Source organism: Rhincodon typus, chromosome 24, assembly GCF_021869965.1.
Source record: "Rhincodon typus isolate 14 chromosome 24, sRhiTyp1.1, whole genome shotgun sequence".
In the NCBI taxonomy this organism is placed as follows: domain Eukaryota; kingdom Metazoa; phylum Chordata; class Chondrichthyes; order Orectolobiformes; family Rhincodontidae; genus Rhincodon; species Rhincodon typus.
Window position 1 is genome coordinate 33,897,691 of NC_063355.1, and position 22,067 is coordinate 33,919,757.

Consider the following 22,067-nt stretch of genomic DNA (forward strand, 5'->3'; position numbering starts at 1 on the left):
CTGTCAATGAAAACTAAATTTTGCAGCTTGAAATGTTAGAATGCACCTGGATAATCTCAAGAGTGAGCATGCAGAAAGAACTGCAATTCTATCACTAGAACTATCAAAGTCTCCAAATCAACAGCGCTGCTGTCAATAAGACTTGCACTCTTTGGGAGGGGCAGCTGAAGGAATGAGCAGGGTGATATATATTCTCGCCAGAAGACACTATCACAAAGAGAACTAAACACAGGCTTTAAACTGTTCAGTTGACTATTCTCAGAGTTAAAGATCCTCTTACATATCAATAAGACTGACATTTCAGCCAAGAGAAAGTAAACTTTTGGGCTTGCATAACATCTATATTAACCTTGTTCCTGATTCACGGAACCCCACTACAAACTGCATTTGTCATGAAGGTAAGAACAAACTTGAATATACTGCCACCAATCAAAGCGTTTACGTGAAGAATGTGCTTAGATGGCACAGGAATGGCAGTACCCACTACAACAGGTTCTGAAATGTCAACACCTTCGAAGCAAGAGAAAAAAAAAGGCAGTGTGCAAGATGTACACAGATTTCAAACAGACAACTGCTGTCCATGTAGCCTAGAAACTAGGTGGTTTCTGGGAGAATAAACAGCCATCAGATATGGACAGGAGATAGACTGACAAAAAAAAAGTAGTTGTATTTTTAATAAATATAATACAAAATTCCAAGCTCATTGAACAAGGTGTAAAACTTTAAAGCTAAAACCTCAAAATGAAGTAACTCTTTTCTAAAACACTGCTAATTTTTTTTAGTCCACTTTGCAGCAGTGTGCCAACAAACTTTCCGACCCACTTTGTGGCAGGTATGGTAGCATCCACATCAGTCCACTTTTGTAATTAGTTCCTCAATGTATGCATCAAGCTCATCATCTGTGTTAATTTCAATATCCTGTTAAAGCAAAAATAAAGATCAATTACTATTATTCAACACTATATTACACAGACTACATTTTTTATTGCTTCTGTAGCACTCAAGTATCTTACTGAAGTACACAACTTCATGCATGGCAAATACTAGAAGCCTTTAACAAGACTGAAAACAGCCAAGCACAGTGCTGCTTTGGCATGCTGTCAGAGGCAAATTTCCTATTACAGATCATTGGGTGGTACTCGACGATGTGAGCATTTGTTGACTTTCTGCTCTCACTGAGGTCAATTGTGGCTTCTGAGCTTTGATCAGCAACCAGGGAAAAAACTTGAGGTCTAGATGGTTCAGTCAAGACATGTCTTCACCAGCTGAACTAGAGTGAACAGACTCCAAAACTTGATCAACACTAGATGCGACTACCCAATAGGAAGTTCAAAATGGGGTCTGAACAGTCCATTTTAAGAATCGGACGTTTTGCCCATTATCTTTTACTTGAATTTCAACTTCTTTCAAGACAAACTGCTCAACAATCACTGAAATTTTCCCTGTAAAAGATTTTAAATTTGCACGTTTTCCATAAAATTCACCGTCTTAAGGAAAAAAACAAAGAATTGGAGAAAGTCAGCAGATCTGATAGCATTTGTAGAGCATTCTAGTCCAGTATAATTCTGAGTTCCAAACAGAAGCCATATTGGACTCAATATTAACTATTCCTCTCTGTACAAATGCTGCCAGATCTAACTTTCTTTTTATCTTGTTCTCAAGTGTTGTGCATGTACAGTGACTATTTCCACCTATCCGATCTCACAATGCAACAGATACAATTCTGGTCCCATAACATACACATACTAACCTAAACTGAGGGTTCTGAGGAAGGGTCACCGGACCCGAAACGTTAACTCTGTTTTCTCCTTCACAGATGCTGCCAGACCTGCTGAGCTTTTCCAGCAACTTTGTTTTAATTCTAACCTATGTTGACAAGTGATTCCACTGGAATGTTACTAGTTCACAAGCAAGAGCCCAAAAGGCACACTGCCATCTCTGCAAACAACACAGCTTGTTCAACTCCAACCTTTTCCCCAATACATGTGATTCTTTAAAATCTGTACGTAATTACTCCATTTCTTTAGGAAAGCCAAATAGGGGAAAGATCACACCTGAATGTTTCCTGGAACAGTTTGTTCATCAGCTGCAGAAAGTACTGAAGGTAAGTAAATGCTGTGGATTTATTTAGTGCAGTGATGCACGGTGTAAAATTAATGATCTTAAATTGCAATAATTTTGTTATAGAGTCAGACAGCATAGAAACAGACCTTTCAGTCCAACTTGTCTGTGCTGACCAGACTTCTTAACCTGACATAGTCCTATTGGGCAGCATTTGGCCTATATCCATCTAAAGCCTTCCTATTCATATGCCTTTTAAAAGGCCTCCCTCTGGCAGCTCAATCCATACATGTATCACCCTCTGCATGCAAAGGTTGTCCCTCAGATCCTTTTTAAATCTTTTCCTTCACCTTAAACCTATGCTCTCTACTTTTTGGAATTCCCCCACCCTGGGAAAACAATTTTGGATATTCATCCTATCCTGCTTCTCATGATTTTATAAACCTCTATAAGGTCATCTCCCTGCCTCCAGCACTCCAAGGAAAAAATACCCAGCCTATTCAGCCTCACCCCATAGTTCAAACTCTCCAGTCCCAGCAACACCCTTGTAAATCTTTTCTGTACCCTCTCAAGTTTAACAACATCCTTCTTATAGAACAGCAACCAGAACTGTACGCAGTATTCCACAAGTGGCCTCACCAATGTCTTGTACAGCCACAATATGATATCCTAACTCCTATACTCAAATGTTCTGACCAATGAAGGGAAGGGTGCAAATGTCTTCTTCGCCACCCTGTCTACCTGCAACTCCACTTTCAAGAATTATGCACCTGCACCCCTAGGGGTCTCTGTTGACAACATTCTCCAGGGCCTTACCATTAACTGTACAAGTCCTTCCCTGGTTTGCCTTATCAAAAAGCAACAACTCACATTTATCGCAATTTTGTACAATACTTGAGTAAGTGTTAAGTATCAAAGCTTTCAGTGTTGTTTTCATAAAAGAGCTCAATTATAGACAGTGGGTCAAATGGTTTGCTTTGGTGCTATAATTTCTGTAATGAAAATTTGTACTCGAGCTGAGTATTGAGAGATCTAGAAACGGTCTCAACCTTTTCTTCATAGTGCCTCTTGGTGACATTACTGAAGACAGTGTCAGTTTCTGCCAGTATGCTGATGACATGTTGCACTAACTCTCAGCCCACTTACTACTGAAGCCCGAGCACATTTCTTTATCGCTCTCAGATTTTACCTTTCCACTGCTTCCTTTGCCACCTCCAACATATTTAACCTTCATCCAAAATTCTAATAACTATTCTGAGAGATTTTTCGTATTAAAGATGTTACACAAGTGCAAGTAGCTGATGCTGAAGTAGTGTTTGAATTTTACAACCAAATATCAAGACCAACCAAGTTCCAGCAGAATTCAGATTCTCAGTATTGCTCTTTATATTATTACAATAATTATATTAAGACATTCCTTAATAGAGGAGTGCTCAGTGTGACATTCCCAACTGCAACGTTATCCTTGGTGACCTCAAAGTGAGACCGTCTATTTGTAACTGGAACTCAATTTCAGATTTCAATTTAATATTCAGATCTTTTCAGCTTGGGCTCGAAACTACTTTCGGAGTGCAGTACCGCTATATCCAAGCCTTGTTCTTAAGCACTCTATACATAACTCTGAACATTGATATGCTCAATTGGCAGTGTTACCTCTTGTACTTTCCGCAACAGCTCTACAATGTTATTTCGCAATTTACAGAGTTTTTCCTGCGCATCTGTCAGCTCTGCATCATTTTGCTGCAGCTTTTTCTCAGTTGCTCGGACACGCTCTTCAGCCCTTGTCTGATAGGCAGTGCAGAGGTTCTTCAGTCCCTCCTCATACTGTTCAAAATAATCTTTCTGTTTTCACACACAAGAGAAAAAGATAATTTCAGGATAGTAGTTACAGAAAGCAACTTCCTTGGTTTGCAATTTTACCCCATCAAAAACTTCCTGTTCATTTAACGCAATTCCCCTTCTGAATAAAGGAGGTTGTGGGTTCAAATCCCACTCCAGTGACTAGAAAACAAAACCCAAGGTGACACACAGTAGTACTGGGGGTGTGCTGCACAGTCATTACTGATTTAGATCAACACTTGCCACGTTGTAAGTGGTTACCATTTATTATTGCTTTGCTATTTCAAGAGGCTGTTTTCTCCTTGAAAATGTGTTTCAGAATCTTTTCCATTCACCTGAACCACCAAAACAAATTGATGTTTATCTCAAAAACAAAAGATAACACTTCAGTACCCCAATCAAATATGAACCTATTTTATACGCTCAAATCCTGTTGGGGCTTGAACCTATAGACAAGAATGCCATCAACTTAGCTAAGAAAATACTTGTACAAATCATTTTTCCTTCACAGATGCTGCCAGACCTGCTGAGCTTTTCCAGCAACTTTCTTTTTGTTCCTGATTTACAGCATCCGCAGTTCTACGGTTTTTACTTGTACAAATCATACTGGATTTGTATCACTTGAGAAGTCAAGGTAGCAAAGTCTTTAGCACTTGTCAACACATATCCCTCAGTTCTGCAGTACATTAATCGAGTCATTGAATCATAGAGATATACAGCTCAGAAACAGGGCATTTGATCCAACTCATCCATGCTAACTAGATATCTGAAATAAACCTGGTCCCATTTGCCAACAGTTGGCCCATATCCCTCTAATCCAGGTGGCTTTTAAATGTTGTAATTGTACCAGCCTACTCCACTTCTCCTGGCAGCTCATTCCAAACAGCACCCTCTGTATGAAGAAGTTGCCCCTTAGGTTCCTTTTAAATCTTTCCCCCTCACCTTAAACCAATGCCCTCTAGTTTTGGACTCCCCCATTCCAGGGAAAAGACTGTGCGCCTATTTACCCTATTCATTGCTCTCATGATTTTATAAACCTCTAAGATCACCCCTCAGCCTCAAACACTCCAGGGAAAATAGCCCTAGTCTATTCAGCCTGTGACTATAGCCCAAACACTCCAACCCTGGCAACATCCTCGTAAATCTTTTCTGAGCCCTTTCAAGTTTCACAACATCCTTCCTATTGCAGGGAGACCAGAATTGCATGCAGTATTCCAACAGTGGCCTGAACGAAGTCCTCTATAGCCGCAACATTACCTCACAACTCCAATACTCAATGCACTGACCAATAAAGACAAGCATACCAACACCTTCTTCACTATCCTATCGACCTGCTACTCCACTTTCAAAAGAACAATGAACCTGCATTCCAAGGTCTCTTTGTTCAGCAGCACTCCCTAGAACCTTACTAGTAAGTGTATAAGTCTTGTCCTGATTTGTCTTTCTAAAATGCAGCACCTTCACATTTATCTATATTAAACTCCATCTGCCACTCCTCAACCCATTGGCCCATCTGATCAAGATCCCGCTGTACTCTGACGTAACCTTATTTACTGTCCACTACACCTCCAGTTTTGGTGTCATCGGCAAACTTACTAACCATACCTATGTTCACATCCAAATCATTTATATAAATGATGAAAATCAGTGGACTCAGCACCAATCCTTGTGGGACACCATTGGTCACAGGCTTCCAATCTGAAACGGAACCCTTCACCACCACCTTCTGTCTTCTGCCTTTGAGCCAATTCTGTGTCCAAATAACGAGTTTTCCCTCTATTCTGTGTGATCTAACCTTGCTAAAGCAATGCAAAGATATGATGTAAACAATTTGCATCTGTGCGCTAAAACGTACCAGTGGGAATGAAGCCAGCTCTTCTGGTGTCATTGAACTTAACTCCTCCTTTGTTATCCTGTAATTTGGTGGCAGAAAATACCGCAACGCATTTCTAAACAGAAAGGAGAACATTTTAGTAAGCAAACATACTCATCCTTAAACTACAATAATTAAACCAGAAAACAGATTAGCAAAATACCTCTTCTCAGTCACCTGGGAATGTACCGGGTGCTGGTTTCTGAACTGAAAGCAAGTAATCATATAAACACTAACATAGTGGAAATGATGAGAGCGCTCCTGGCCACTTCATTAGCGCACATGTGGTATAACAATGACCCATAAGACCTAGCTGGCTCCATGGAATATGAAGAATTTGCCAATTTCTACTGTCACCACAGTTAGACACATGATCCTTGGATCCAATATACTGTACAACCAAACTGAGAAGTGCATTAAAAAAAGTCACAGTTCCAGCATCTAATCATTACTATGATCCACGGTGGAAAATGGACAAGGGAACACTAAACTGTGTTCTAAAGTACAGTAAGCTATTCATAATCAATATCTAGGACTGATCAAAAATTACTGCATGGGGAAGAGCCAACAGTACATGATGTTTCCCAGAACAAGTCTTAAGTTGTTGACATTGAAAAGCACATTATGGAGATATGTCCCTTCTTGATTTTTCTTTTCAAATCATGAAGATGCCATGATTGATTACATTCATGTTGTTTAAAAGTTTTTACTGACATTGTCTTTGATCTTTGGCATGGATGGTGGGCACATAATGAACCATCATTCTCTCACCTGAAGCTCACCACCAGTGCTTCCACAGTCTCTCTGCTGGTTGTCGGTTGCGTAGTGTCTGGCTCCATCCTTGTACTGTCCGAAGTTGATCCTGTTTCCACAGAGATGTCCTCCTCCACGCCAAGTGTGTCAGGCGTCTGGTACTCTGGAGATGGCGGTTTCATCAGCCTTACATCCATACATCCCTTTTCAACCCTGCAGGAATAAAATATGTCAAATCAAAACAATTAAAACAACTTGCAATCACAAAATATTCAAAGAAAATGACAACTGGTCACAATGACTATCCTCCGTTCGCTGATTGCATAGTCATTAGCTAGTTTTTCCAAAGATAAAGGAACTTATTATGGGCGTCAATGCCAACATTTACGAAGTGAGATTTCTGCACAAGCCAGTCCTGATTTATATTGAATAATGAACCAGGGAAGGACTGGCTAACTAGGCTAGATAGATTAACCAAGATGCATGCAAGTATAGACAGCAACAGAGGCAGGCAAAAACTGATGGAGGGGCATGCCTTGAAGGAAGAATTATGATATAATGCGAACTAAAGAGACAAAACAGATTGAGACCTGTATGTGCTTTATTATGATTTTGCTGATTCTGAATAGATTTAATCATACTCTAAGTCATTTCCAAAATATAATTTAAAATGCCAGTGGAACGTTAACATAACTTCCACTCCATGCGAATTCAGCTAACAGTTGTGTACAGCACTGGTTAGGCTGCACCTGGAGTACAGTACTCGGTTCGATGTAGTACACCAGAAGAACGTGACAATGACCTTGGAAAGGGTGCAGCACAGACTGACAGGAATTATATGTGGACTGAAAAAAAAATCAAGGATAGGTTAAATAGACTGAGGTTGAATTTTCTCAAGTATAAATGCTTACGCAATGATGTAACTTAGGTGCTCAAGAAGATTAAAGGGTACAACAGGATAGACAAAATTATTTCATCTGATTAGGGAAGTCCAGAGCAAGGAGCACAATTTTAAAATTAAGCTAAGTTTGTCAAGGCTGAACACTCTTTACACAAGGGCAGTGGAAGTTGAAGGCTCTCCTTACCTTGGCTGTCGAGGCTAGGTCAACTGAACATTTTAAAAAAATGAGACTGATAGGTTTTTGTTGGGCAAGGATATGAACGAATGTGGAGCCAAGGCAGACAAACAAATTAAAGATGAAGATCAGACACTACGCATTCAGCACTCTTTCCAAATTCTTTTGCTCTTATTTCTCATTATGTCCCAGTTTTATTGTTTAATTTATCAGACAAAAACTGCATGTTTGCAACTTTAGTACCAAAGATGGAATAATGGTCTAATCTCAACAAAGTTCACATCATCAATACAAACATTTACAGAATAACAGTAGGATATACATTCGACTCCATTACAGAAGGCCATGCAGATCAGAGTTATAGTGAGAAGCCATTGCAATTAAAGGTTAGATTATTCTGAAAATGTATTTTCAGTCCATCATATTAAATACTCTTCAAAGCACTGCATTATTTTTGAAAATGACAACTGGAAAAAACAGAGATGGAACAGTCAAGATGAGTAGAGATCAGATTTTTTCAAACTGAGCTATTTAGGTCCTGGGTCAAGAACTTACATTAGACATCACCAAGGTTTAAACAGAAGAAGAGGAGAGAATGAATAAAATGGTGGCTACACAATAACTATCTCAAATTCTAGAGGACACTGGGCTGCAGAGGCAAGGAAAGTAACTAAAGAAAGATGAGGAGGTCCTGCTACAAAGCCCTGGTACAGATATGAGAGATTGCAAGTCTTAATTTCAAAAGAAGGGAGGATAGAAAAACGAGGAAGAATAGGTAGAGTGGTTCCACAAATGGGACACATTTGCTACTCGGGTATTTTCATCGTTTATGTGGCTTCCAAAGGAAAATTGGTTCGTGGACAAATATCTTGCTGCAACAAATTACGGCCCCTACTGAAAATTGGTTTTACGTTATTCAGGGATTACAGATTAAAATAGCATCACTGTGTTTTATGCTGTGGAGAAATGAGTGAGCAGCAAGAAAAGAAACAAAATAATATTCTCACCATCTGTCTCTTGGAGTAGTTGCAGTTGGAACATAATCAAACTTGACCTTCCATCGCACCGACTGCTTGCTTGCTGCAACATCAGTGACTCGGCCCGTATACCATTCCTTATTCACCTTTACTTCTACAAGAAGCCCTCGATCTACACAGGAGTAACAAAAAAAATTAAAAAAGGTGTCGGCTGTTCAAAACATTGAAGGAAATGTTTTGAAAAATATATTACTAGTAACCTTCAGAGTCATATCCCATCTCTTAATATGGCCAATGACAATGTCTTTCCTACTGAACCTTACTGCACGAGTCAGCAGGGTACCCACTTTTTTTCCAACCAGTCAGGCATTCTTTGACATTTCAAGAAGTAATATACTTGATCAGAGAATGGAAATGCATATTCTCACCTTTTGACGTGCTGGCCTCATCCTCCTCCTCAACCTCTCCTCCGCTATCTGAAATCTGTAACAGAACACAGTAAGACTACAGGGGAACACAAACCCTCAGCTTTATAAAAGAAATTGCATCCACCTATAACGAGCCAACAGCTAGGAGTACTGAATTCATTTAGATCCAACAAGAAAAAGGAAAAAATTAACATGCAAGTATTAAGGAGACACCACTGGCATGCCTGCCATGTTGCAACGGTCCAAGAAGAGCAGTTCTAAAAGACCTTTTCCTGACTGTTTTATAGGTTTCTGGGACATTGTACTTGAAGTAAAAAGACTGTTTAACATCAAGCAAAGCTACCTTGGCCTATTTCTCCCCTTTCCCCTCATTAAGTCTCCCAAGACCTAAGAATTGCCTCTATTACCAGCAGTAGACAGTAAATCAAACAGAAAGTGAGGAAAAATAGTTCTAAAAACTACCACTATTGGGAATGGAGGAGTATGAGAGATGAGAGCAAAACCAGGCAACAAGATGCACCCCACAAATGTATGATCAAAAGTGGGGACTCTCAGCATGGAAAAATAGTGACATGTGCCCTATTACTAAATGACCCAACCTGCTGAATATTCAACTTCAAGTCATAGTGTTCAAAGAAAAACATGTGATTGATATCAGCATGGGGAGCTGTAGTTCCATTTTACCAGGAATGCACCAGGTTCCAACCCTGGTCTATGCGGAGTTAGCAGTCTAAGCTGTTAAAATTGTCTTAAACGTACTTTCAGTGAAGAGAAATTGGCAATGTTGTTGTTACCCATCATTTAGCTGGAAATTGTGTGAGAACACTGGATAAGGATTGTCTTGCAGTCAGCTGCAAAAGCACTTCTTGTCTAGGCTGATCTGAATAGTACAATTTAAAGAAAATGGTGACCAGAACCGTAACATGGCCAGCAAAAGTCAGCACCTACAGGAAGCAAAGGTAATGAATAGGGGACAGTATTCTTCAAAGTAATTGAAAGGCTCAGAGACGCCAGAGTGGGGAAGAGGAGTGGATAAACAAGGAGAGTAGATTTACTGAGGGGCTACATGTAAAACAACAGGTTGCCGAACTACCTCCACAACATCGGTTATGTCCTTTTTAAGGCGCTTTGAATCAGAAACCTTTGCAGATATCTTCACTTTCCTTTCTTCCTGCTCCTCTTCCCCCTCGTCTTCCACTTCCTCCTCCTCACTGCTTTCTATTGTTGTATTCCTCTTTCGTGTCCCTGCAGACTATGGAAAGGAGGAGTAATTTTAAAAAACATAAAAATGAGGCTTCTAGAACTAGGTAGTATTGATATAAACCTCCCAACAATTTCCAGACATTTGGAACACTGTTCTGCAAATATTTTGAGTTTGTTGGGAAACGTATATGAATTTGTATGATTCTAACATTTCCCTGGTAGGTTGCTTTGCTTTCCCTCTGGAAGTCTAATCAACACTGCAACCTAGATGAAAGGGAACAGCAAACTCTCCCAAGCCTCAGGTGCAAGCTCCTGCTAAATGCACATAGAGACTAAATCACTTTGTTGGGCTGTCCATTCTCCTTGCTGGATGAAACGCCTGGCTTCTACTTGGCACCTCCTATAAATAAAAATATCTGGTCCAGCATTGGTATGTAAAAATCCATGCACGATCTTCTGCAAACAATGAATTGGAGTTCTTGCTTTAGTACACTTGTGTAAAGTTTTGAAGGCCATCTTCACACACTAAAGCACAAAAATGTTGTTAATAAGTTGTCTGTTTCCTGCTTGGCTGCAGGAGAATTACAAGCAGCTACCAATCTGCAAGTGCCCATCAGACAGCCAACAAAACTCTCAAAGACTCAAGAAGTTAGACAACTTTACTAAACCTTTTACAGGGAGATTTCCGTAAAATAACACAGGAAAGCAGCTGACCATTATGAGAGAATCCAGCCTGAAATATACTGTGAAATTAATACAGGATGCAAGACAAAAAGGCAGTGCCAGCAGAATGGTGAGCAGATAAGGAAAACTAGTCTCAAATGTTAAATACAGCCAAATTTGGCACAAAGCAAAGATTGGAGACTGGCTGATGAAGCAAATGGAAAATGTTAATTGCTGCAACAGGTGTTGATCTGAGGTTCAGTTTAAGACATCTTGTTGGAATAATTAAGGACATATATTCTGCATTCAACTTACAAACTTGACTCAAAATTCAGTTCAACTGCCCACTTCTCAGTGGTTCCTTTAAAGATTAATTTAAAATTATATTAATACCTGTGCTCCCCTACTCAGTATCTCTTTCCTGGGTCCCAAGGTCTTTGCTCCTTTCAACTGTTGACCCTTCATGCTTGCAGAGACAGAAGGAGTATTCCTTGTGGAGGTAGAAGGCTGAGGTCCAACCTTGGAAGAAGTAGGTTTTTGCTTTGCAGACACTGTTGGCCGTTGCTGGGGTCGTCCTGTGTTGATTGCCGCTTTCTTACTATTAAAGCTGGTATGTGTGGTCACGGCTTTGCCCGCAGATCGAGCTGCAGATCCCTTTCGCAGTAAAGCTTGTGACTTTGTTGGAGGTGGGTGACTTGGAGCATTTTTGATTATATCAGCTAGAGGTGGTGATCGTGGCCGCTGGCTACTTGTAGATGTCTGTCCCTACAAAGTAAAATACTACGTTATGAAAATACAAATACAAAGCTTTACCAAGTGGTCATCAGAGCAATTCCAAAAAGTCTTCAAATCACATTTTTTCAAACTGTCCACACTTCTTCCCATCAAGCTTCAAAAGCATACATCACACATGAAGCTAGGTGAGAAAGAAGATTTCACATCTCCCTTCAGTTTTTACTGGCATAGAAGAATAAATTGTGCTGATCTGTCACCATTTATTCTGTTGATCTATAAGAATGAGGTCTGCTTCTCAAGCAACTATAAAAGCCCCTTGTGAAATTTGCTAAGATTTCTAAGTCTAATTCCTAATGATAGAGTTCAGACCACAAAATGGTGCATTTTGCTGCAGACAGTGAATTAGCAATCTACCTTAGAGAGGCCCAACAATAGATAATCTGGGAAGTCCTCACAGAGGTTAAGAGGTTTGTCTTGAAGACTTATCCCATTTAACTCTAAAGTAGCATCCACTATCATAATTGCTATTGATGTAGGGCTATTGGTATGAATACATTCACAGAGCTAGAGATGCTGCTTTTGGTTTCACCCAACTGGCCAATGGTCTTGAATGTTCAAATTTTGATTCTAGCACAATCATTCAGCTGTAGAACTCAGATCCAGACATGCATTCAGAAGCTGAGATGTCCGCCCTAAACAAAAGAACAATTAATCTTGCTTTAAGGAGTTGTTAGGAAACAAGAATACAAAGGTTTGGGGAGAGTTGTTAAAAGACACTACTCCAGTGGCTGCTATTAGATAACAATTAGGGAGGTGCTGATAAAATGACGCAAGGACCATCTGATGGAGCTGTACAACAAGAGCTCGTGTCACGGTGGTAATGGCCCTACCTCTGAACCAGTAAGCTTAGGTTCAAGGTCCATCTGGTGCAGAAGTGTGTAATGACATCTCTGAACAGATCAATTAGAAAATATCGGAAGTTGGTCAGTGGAGAGGAGACACTTGTGATTGGTGTGATGAAGCTAGGTGCCATTCGCTGTACCTTTAGACTAGACTCAAGTTTAAACCTCACTAGGGCATATTAAGAAATTGAATTCAGATAATGCAGTGATACATGGTCTTATATTAGGAAAAAAAAACACAGATTATTGCAACAATCCAATTTACGTGTTTCAGGGAAGAAAGTTTTCCATCTCTACCTAATCTGGCCTAAATGCAGCTGTAACCACACACTGAGGCTAAATTTATGAAACAGTTGTAGCAACTTTTCAGCAGCAAGTGAATGAACAATAAATAGAACTCTGCCAATGACAAGAAGGAATAAAGCATAACAGAAAGAGAACATTATTTGCTGTTTTAGTCTTGGCTACTTTGTTCCTGTGGATGTGATGAAAGCCTGACTACAGAGGCTAAACTGAAGTTGTAAAACAGGTGATAACCAGGGCACTCATCCCAAAAAGAAGACGTTTTCCCTCACTCCCAAGTGCTGACGTGCTCTAGACCAGAAATGAGGCATGAAGCCTTCCAAAAGAAAATATATTCATTTTACACCATAATTGATTGTGGAAACTTAATTTCGAGTTCCATGTAGCTCAATCATCACCTCAAAATAATTCCACCCATTGTTGGGAAAATCCTGAAGTCTATTATAAAGGAAGTAACAACAGGACAGTTAAAAGCGTTTAACATAATCAAACACAGTCAAGGAGTCAGTAAGAACTGAGGATGCTGGAGTTAGAAACAACAGTGTGGAGCTGGAGGAACACAGCAGGCCAGGCAGCATCAAAGGAGCAGGAAAGTTGACGTTTCGGGTTGGGACCCTTCTCAAGAATGACAAATGACAAATTCAATAACTTAAGGGGTGGATAATGACCATTTCGAACAACAAAATGGTCAGCCTCTTCACTGGCACTAGCACCATCAAGCATCAAAATATTGGGTATCGGTGAGCAGAGATTTAACTGAACCAGTCACGCTAACTGCAATTACAAGATTCTGGCAGTAGATTGATGCTCTGCAACAAATAATGTACCTCATCGCTCCTCCGTCGTCAAAGCTCAAGTAAGGAGCATGAGATCATCATTTTCTAACCTTGCACAATTGCAATGTTCCAAAAACTCAACACTACCCAAGATAGAAAATTTGATGGAGTTGCTCTCCTGTCACAAGGCTCAATATTCACCCCCTCCTTCACCAGTGCTCTGGCTGGGTTACAATTTCTAGACTATACTGTATCAAATAACCAATGTCATTTTGACAATATCGTCTCCCTACAATTGCCATCACCCAGCAGGTGAAAAAAAACCAAGTACAAGATCCCCTCCAAATTACACATCATGTCATAAATATGATCACTGCGTTACTACACGCAGCGCATCAACAGCACATCTGCTGGGAATGAAATGGTCAAGGAGAAAGCCCATTGGCATCTTCTGAAAATGCTAGAGATAGATAAGAAAAAAACGTGGTTATGCCAGTGACTGCCACATTTGGAGAGCAAGCCAAAAGGAAAAAAAAATTATCAGGACAATTATGCCACCCCCAGTCACTCAATGACTTTTCCTCTAGCATGAGTAGGCACTGGAAGGAACCTCAATTGCTGTGCTTCAGAATCGTGCCTGAAAAATAAACCATAAATACAGGCTAGAAAGACAAGACAAAGAGGCTGGTGCTTTTTATCCCCTGGAGGGTCAGAGGCTGAGGGGTGACCATATAAAGGTTTGTAACATCGTGAGGGGCATGGATAGGATGAATAGCCAAGGTCTTTTCCCTAGGGTGGGGGAGTCCAAAACTAGAGGGCATAGGCTTAAAAAGGGACCCAACTTGTGTACGGAACGAGCTGCCAGAGGAAGTGGTGGAGGCGGGTACAATTACAACATTTAAAAGGCATTTGGATGGGTAAATGAATAGGAGGGGTTTAGATATGGGCCAAATAGGATTAGGTCAGATTGGAATGTCTGGTCAGAGTGCATGGGCTGCACCAAACAGTCTGTTTCTGTATTGTATGACTCTGACAAGTTGCATAGATACACAATATGGTAAAATTAAAATTCATGGTGTAAAAGCTTTGAACAACAGTTGCAATTTCACATCTAATTCACATACTGTACCCATGAGAAATCCCTACATTATACTGAATTACTATTAAAATTTAAATAACACATAACCCCTAACTCTCCCATTCTTTAGAATCCACAGCATTTGTATGAAACTGGCATTACTCACCTCCAGCAAGGGTTTGCTGCTGACCTCCAGTGGTAATTTTTTTAAATCTGCCTGTGAACGGATAGGCATATTCTTCTGGAAACAAAAAAATTAGAAATAGAAATCCTTCTCCAAAATTAAACAGCAAAAAAAAAAAAAAATCCAACTTAAATGATACAGTCAAAATAAAACAGAAATTGAACAGAAATGTGTGTTCATTTTCCATAATTTTTTTTTCTGAACATTAAATATAAAAACTTCTAAATTCTCTGAAGACATTTTACACTGAGAAAATCAGAAGCATTTTTGTCTTTGATTTAGTGTGGTATTTTGTCCCAATAGTTTTTCATTGTACATACCAACCGCTCTCACACAGCATTTGGTACAAACATTGCAGATCCTGTTTCACCCTGTGCAAGGGGCAGCACAGTGGCTCAGTGATCAGCACTCCTGCCTCACAACACAGGGACCCAAGTTCAATTCCACCCTCGAGCAACTGTCTATGTGGAGTTTGCACATTCTCCCAGTGTTTGCCTGGGTTTATTCTGGGTGCTCTGGTTTCCTCCTACAGTCTAAAGATCTGCAGGGTAGGTGAATTGGCCATGCTAAATTGCCCAGTGTCCATGGATGTGCTGGCTAGATGGATTAACCCAAGGGAAATGCAGGGTTACAGGGATAGGGTCGAAAGGGTGATTCTGGATGGGATGCTCTTTAGAGGGGCGCTGTGGACTTGTTGGGCCGTATGGCCTGTTTCTACACTGTAGGGATTCTATTCTATTCTAAGTGCTTAAGTAATAAAGCAAAATAGTTCAGTTCAAACAGAGGGATTTCCAAATGTGTTTCATTTGTAGTAATTTTCTTAAATCAACAATTATTTAAAAATGTTTGGTCTGAGTGACTGAAAAAGTATTAAACTGTTTAGGGGTTGGAAAAAGTGGACGCTTTTCTGAAATCACCATACCTTTAGTCAGTTGCTCAGCTTCCATGGGGAGTGAGAAAAAGACTGCCCCTTAAGAGTTTGGTTTAATTTAGCATCACAACTATGAAAATCAGTTGCTACTCAGAGATGGCTTAACTTGACAATTAGAACAATTTGCAAATAAAGATAATTACCATAAAGCCTTCATTGTGGCATTCTTACTACTTGCATTTTTTTTTAAACTGTTCAGCTAAGTTAAACCAGGGTACTGACCAACTGAAAAATCAGCAACACAGCTCAAACTACAGGACAAAAAAATCACTTTAGAGTTTGGAGGTAGAATGGGATACAAATAAGAAATTAACATCTTTCTAAACAATTTAGTTTAAAAAAAAACAAACTAAAAACCAAACTAAGGGCCAGTAATTTTTTTTGATGGAAAGACACTTCTTAAAAACTTTTAACTGCTTATCTTGATGAAGAAATTTATGTTGTTAAATAACTGCCAGTGTTCACATCAAAATGAAAAGATTTGTTTTTATAAAGCATATCTCATGAACATAATGTCTCAAAGAGCTTTAAAGCCAAGTACAGCAACTGTATAATGTAGAAAATGTGGTATCCAATTTACTTTCAGCAAGACTTCATAAACAGCAATGTGGCAATACAGAGATGATTCGTTTTGCGATGAGATTGAGGGATAAAAATTTTAGACAGAAGTTGGCAACACCTACTCCTCTTGTTCAGAAAGGGGCTTTGGGATCTTTAACGTTCCCAATTCAGTTTATGGATTTCACATTTAAATTACGTATAATGAAAATTAATATAAATTGTTCTTTTTACACCAAATTCACTTTTATGCACCAATCTTTACCTTCAATGCTTCCAACTTCTTTTGTTGTGCCTGTATTTTCTCCTCATGTGATTTCACCTCTTTTCTAAGTGTCCCTATTGGAACATTTTGCTTCTGTTCTGGAGCATCACACCTGAAGAAAAACAAAGCAACATTGTGTGTTAATGAACAGGAACCGTGCTTTAAAAAGAGTTACACTCAAAGTGAACAATTCCCTTGTGCATCCAATGCCATTTCAAATATATTTTGGCATCATTTCTTTTCCAGGTGCACTGTATTCCATGCGCCCTCAACAAAGTGAGACCAATTACAAAGATGTAAAGTGAGACCAGTTACATTTTGTATAGTTATCCTGCTCTCTGAATTGGATTTTATCTCCCACAGACTCAAGAACTACTGTATCGTCTATCCAACTGCTGGAAACCTATATAGAATATAGGATCATATATCAAGCAGGCTTTTACCTCATTGTGTTTTGAATTTGCCATACATACCGATTCTGTACATGGTCTGGGCTCATGGAACACGTCCAACTGTCCGGATACTCCTTACCAACATCATCCACTCTGTATGGAAGCGTCCTCCATTTTAAACATTGATCTAGAAAGCAAATACAAAGAAGTTAGTTCCCAAAAATGGTTCCTTTTGAAAGGAAATGTTTAATTTCAGTACTTTCATACTGATCACGTTATTTCTGCTTGTCAGTACTATTAATGCGGAACAAAAACAAAGTTGCTGGAAAAGCTCAGCAGGTCTGGCAGCATCTGCGAAGGAGAAAACAGAGTTAACGTTTCGGGTCCGGTGACCCTTCCTCAGAACACTGGGTCACCAGACCAGAAACGTTAACTCTGTTTACTCCTTCACAGATGCTGCCAGACCTGCTGAGCTTTTCCAGCAACTTTGTTTTTGTTCCCGATTTACAGTATCCGCAGTTCTTTCGGTTTTTATCAATGTGGAAGTATTTCAAAATCACCCACTACCATTTCTTTTAAATTTTCCCTAGTTTCCTTCCCATTTAATCTGACCATTAATGCTTCACAGCCTTCTAGCAATTAGGCAACCTGATCTCAGTTACAATTCCTCATTTCAAAGCTTTGACCTTGAACATCAGCAATACTGAAACACGGATTTTTTTTTTTCCTTCTTCAGGATGCCAAAGCATACAAAAGGGACTAGATATCTCTAAATGGTTAGTCAGCCAATTAAAGAAAAACTGTTCTTGTAAGATAACTTAAGAATTTCAGGCAAAAATATTTGCCTTGACAGAATTTAGGAATTAGAGTTGGCTATGTAATTGCGGAACTAGCACTGATGCATTTGTCTTCTCACCTACAATAGTGAAAGAGTGGCAAAAATTCCAACTGCCCCACACCAGCGTAAGAAAATGGAGCTGTGAGCTGTGGTGATAACATTTCATTTGCATTCCTAATCACTTGGGGTATCTGCATATTAGCCTTTGACATTCACATACCATGACACTCAGATCTCTCTGTACCACAAAGTCTTGTGATTTCTTTCCCCCCCGCAAGTAAACATTGTATTTTTCTATTCTGCCTACAGAAGTGGACAAGTTCACATTTTCCTAGATTATACTCTATCTTCCAACTTGCGCTCACTTATTTAACTTATCTACATCCCTTTACAGAATCAGGTACTCCTCACAATTTACTTTCCTATATACAGACAGTTCTGCTGTAACATGTATTTCATCAAAGCGAATTGGCTGTAACATGATTGATGAATAGTGGACGCTGTTTGGACAACACAAACTTTTTGCCATAACAGGTGTAGTGATTTTCTACAGTGATTTCCGTATAATGCGATTTTCTATAGCACAAGCTCACACAAGAACATAACTATTGTGTTATAGCAGAACTACCTGTATCTTTGTCTCATCAGCAAATTTAGGAACCTTTTTTGGTCCTTTCCTCACATTGTTTAAGTAAACTAAAATAGTTAAAGCCGCAGCACTGATCAATGTGGCACTCCACTGATTATAGCCAACCAATCCTAAATCAATGTTACTCATTGCACCAAGAGCTCTTCTTTTACGCAGTAATCTTTCATGTAGTACCTTAATGGACACTTTTTGAAAATCTAACATCACATCAACAGGATCTCCTTCGTCCTTGTTATTTGTTACTTTCTCAAAGAACTCTAACAACTTAATCATAAATGATTTTCCTTTCACAATCCCATGATGATTCTGAATGCATTACGTTTTTCTAAGTGCCATCTACAACTTTCTTTACAGCTTGGAGATAGGCCCTTTGGCCTATCGTGTTCACAGTGGTCATCAAACACCTATCCAATCTAGTCAGGTACTAAAACAGAAAAAAAATGGGCATTATAGCCATTAAGTGACATAGTTTCAAAGTGACCAAAATTGAGAAGTGAATATTCAAGAGTATTAAACATTTTGACAAGAAACGTAGAAGAAAGTGGGTTAGTTCTGTTAGTAAAGAATGAGATCAGTAAAGTGAAATAAATTTATATTGAAAGATCAAGATGTCAGGTAAGTGGGGGTGGAAACAAGAATTACCAAGAGAAAAAAAGTCAATTAAGGGCAATGTTCTCTCTAAGCTGTTGGAACATTCTGCGTATATCAACCGGCATGCCAACGAACAGCTTCCAATTCCTGAAACCGCTGCCGTGAACAGACCTTGGAGGTCTGTGCAGCTGGGGAGAAAAACAAAACATTGCTCATGGGAGTGATTTGTAAGCCCCCAAACAGTGGGCATACTGTAGCACAGTATAAATTAAGAAACAACGGCTTGTAAGAAAAGTACAACACACACAAGCAATTTCAATCATCATATAGATTGGAAAAGTCAAATTGGTATCATAGACTTAAGAATGATTTCATAGACTATATTTCAAACAGCTTCTCAAAAAAGGTTGCTGAACAAGATAGGGAACAAGCTACTTTAATCATAGTAATACGTAATGAGACAGAATTATTTAATAGCCTCAATCTCAGAATTTCTACAGCACAGAAGGTCTTTAGATATATTATCTACATGAGCTCTTCAAATGAGCAACTCATAGCAAAGTATCTTCTAGGTAAGAGTGATCATAACATGATGGATTTCACCTTCAGTTTGAGGACGAGAAACCTAGGTCTGAAATCCAAATCTTGAACTTGAAGATCCATAACAAAGATATGAAAACAGAGTTGGCTAAAGCCAGAGAAAGTACATTAAAATGTAGTACAGTACAATAAGCAGTGGTACATATTTAAGGATATTAAGGATCCTTCTGATTTGCTAGGTTTTTGAAACTGAAATCAAGACCAGAAAAAGTTGCTAGGCAAACATCAGCACAATCCCATAGTCTCTTCCAAAGCCAGGTTTTCAGATAACTAAGGGCAATGGATTTCCTAAAATGTTTCCTTGGCAATTTATCCAAAGTCACTTAACTTTATGTATTTAGCAGGTGGATCACAACCTATGTTAAATGGCTGTCCTCATATTCTAAGAAAACACAAGTTCCCTTCTCCCTTGGTTAAAAACCATGTTTAATTCAGTGTTCAGACAATTTTATATCTTCCAGTTTAACTCCCAGTCCACAAATATAAGAAATACAGACCCAATATCAAACAGTCAACATGGTTTAATAAAGAGAAAAATCATATTTTATAAATTACGTCATTTTTAAAGACTTAAGAGCAGGTTGGAAAACTATAATTACTAGGGTACCATAGCGATCAATATTGGGGCATCACCTACTTATGATCGACATTAACAACTTGGATGAAAGAACCAACTTCACTGTAGTCAAGTTTGTAATAGAAAGACAGACAGTAAAACAAGCTGAGAAGAACACCGTGTGCAAATGGATAAAAATTGTTCGAGGGGGAAAAAAATTGTCTCACGGAGCACAATGTAGGAAAAGATGAGGTTACCCACTTTAGGTAAGAAAAGCAAATACTTCCGAATGAAGACTACGACAAAATGCTACAATTCAATGGGTGCCACATATCTGCTAATATGCATCTCAAAAAGGTAGCATTTCAACTAACTAATGAGACAGTGGAGTGGGGATCGAGTATACAAATAGGGAGGTGTTGAAACCACACGTGGAATACTGTGTTCAATTTTGGTCTGCTTTCTGAAAAAGTGATATACTTTACATTGCCAAATCAGAAAATATTTAGTAGGTTGATTGCTAGGATGAAGGAATTGTTTTATGAAAAAAAGTTGCGCAGTTTGGGCAGATACTCATTGAATTTTACAAGAATAAGAAATGATCTAATCGAAGTACAAGAGTTTCACGGGGCAGGCGGTGAGGATGAATCTGGGTGGGATGCTCTTCGGACAGTTGGTTTGGACTTGTTGGGCCGAACGGCCTGTTTCCACACTGAAGGAATTCTATCAATCAACCAAATTCCAACTTGATTTGTGATTCAGATCTGATCTTTTGGTGTTCCTAAGTATAATGAAGAGTTAACAAAGAAATAGGCAAATGTGTTAAAAGAAATTGACTGGTCAAGTACAAGACTATCATTTTTCAATACAGTTTTTGATAATTACCCAGAATCAAAAGTATACTATAATCCTGAAAAAATTAAACTAGAAATGAAGTAAGGAAAAACAAATTCACCAAAACTGACAGGGGCGAAAAGGAGAAGGGTTTCATTGGGATAAGAAGTTCAGAAAGAGTATTGAGGAAGCAGAGGCACATGGCATAAAAATATGGTGACGAATGTAAGAACTTAACTAAGAATCTTTTTGTCATTTCAACAGCAAGTGGACAGATTAAGGTTGCTGGAAGTCGGAAATAAAAACAAAGTACTGAAGAAACTCAGCATGTCTGTGGAGAGAGGAGCAGAGTTAACATTTTGAGTCCGATGACTGTAGAGCAATATACTAATTTTCTGTATGATCACCTCTTCCAAGTTTTTACAAAGGAGTACGTGAGCAACATGTCCTCCAAAATGAGATAATTTAAGCAGAATTAATTCTAATGCAAACTTATGCTGGGCATGCTGAAAGAGTTGGGCAATTAGGGATGGGCAATAAATGCTGGCCTACTTAGTAGCACTCTTATCCCAGGAGAGAGTAAAAAAAAATTACAGAACGATCCTACTCGACAATCTTCTTGACTTTATTTTTTTTTTGAGGAACTCACAGCTCAAATGGATTACGGAAATCCTAGTGTATCAAAAGATAAATGATCAAGCTCGGTGTGAAGGATTGTTCGTTAAAGTCAAAGCTTTGGGGATTCAGGATCAATAATAGATAAAAATTGACTGACAGTTAAAAAAGAACACATCTTTCTAGATTTGGCTATTCCAGGCTGTCCTCCCATCTTCCACCATCTTGCCTAGAGACCGAAAACACAGGAAAAGGACCATCAAGTCTGCATGCCAGTCAAAAATAACCACCTAACTAATCTAATCCCATTTTCTAGCACTTGGCCTGCAGCATTGCATGCTTTGGCAACCCAAGCACACATCTAAATATTTCTTAAATGTCGAGGGT

At 39.1% G+C, this 22,067-nt stretch overlaps 1 protein-coding gene across 1 annotated transcript in view; it reads right to left on the bottom strand.

The window, feature by feature from the left end:
* Nucleotides 1-647: 647 nt before the first annotated feature.
* Nucleotides 648-22,067, bottom strand: part of morc2 (MORC family CW-type zinc finger 2) — a 43,389-nt gene continuing 21,969 nt past the window's right edge. The window contains exons 9-19 of the mRNA XM_048611498.1: nt 17,079-17,184; nt 16,606-16,717; nt 14,834-14,905; nt 11,267-11,638; nt 10,101-10,259; nt 9,008-9,062; nt 8,610-8,751; nt 6,545-6,739; nt 5,756-5,849; nt 3,715-3,903; nt 648-918 (exon numbers count right to left, since the gene is read on the bottom strand). Of these exons, the coding sequence (XP_048467455.1) occupies nt 850-918; nt 3,715-3,903; nt 5,756-5,849; nt 6,545-6,739; nt 8,610-8,751; nt 9,008-9,062; nt 10,101-10,259; nt 11,267-11,638; nt 14,834-14,905; nt 16,606-16,717; nt 17,079-17,184 (1,565 nt within the window). The 3' untranslated portion in view covers nt 648-849. The remainder of the gene's footprint in view (nt 919-3,714; nt 3,904-5,755; nt 5,850-6,544; nt 6,740-8,609; nt 8,752-9,007; nt 9,063-10,100; nt 10,260-11,266; nt 11,639-14,833; nt 14,906-16,605; nt 16,718-17,078; nt 17,185-22,067) is intronic.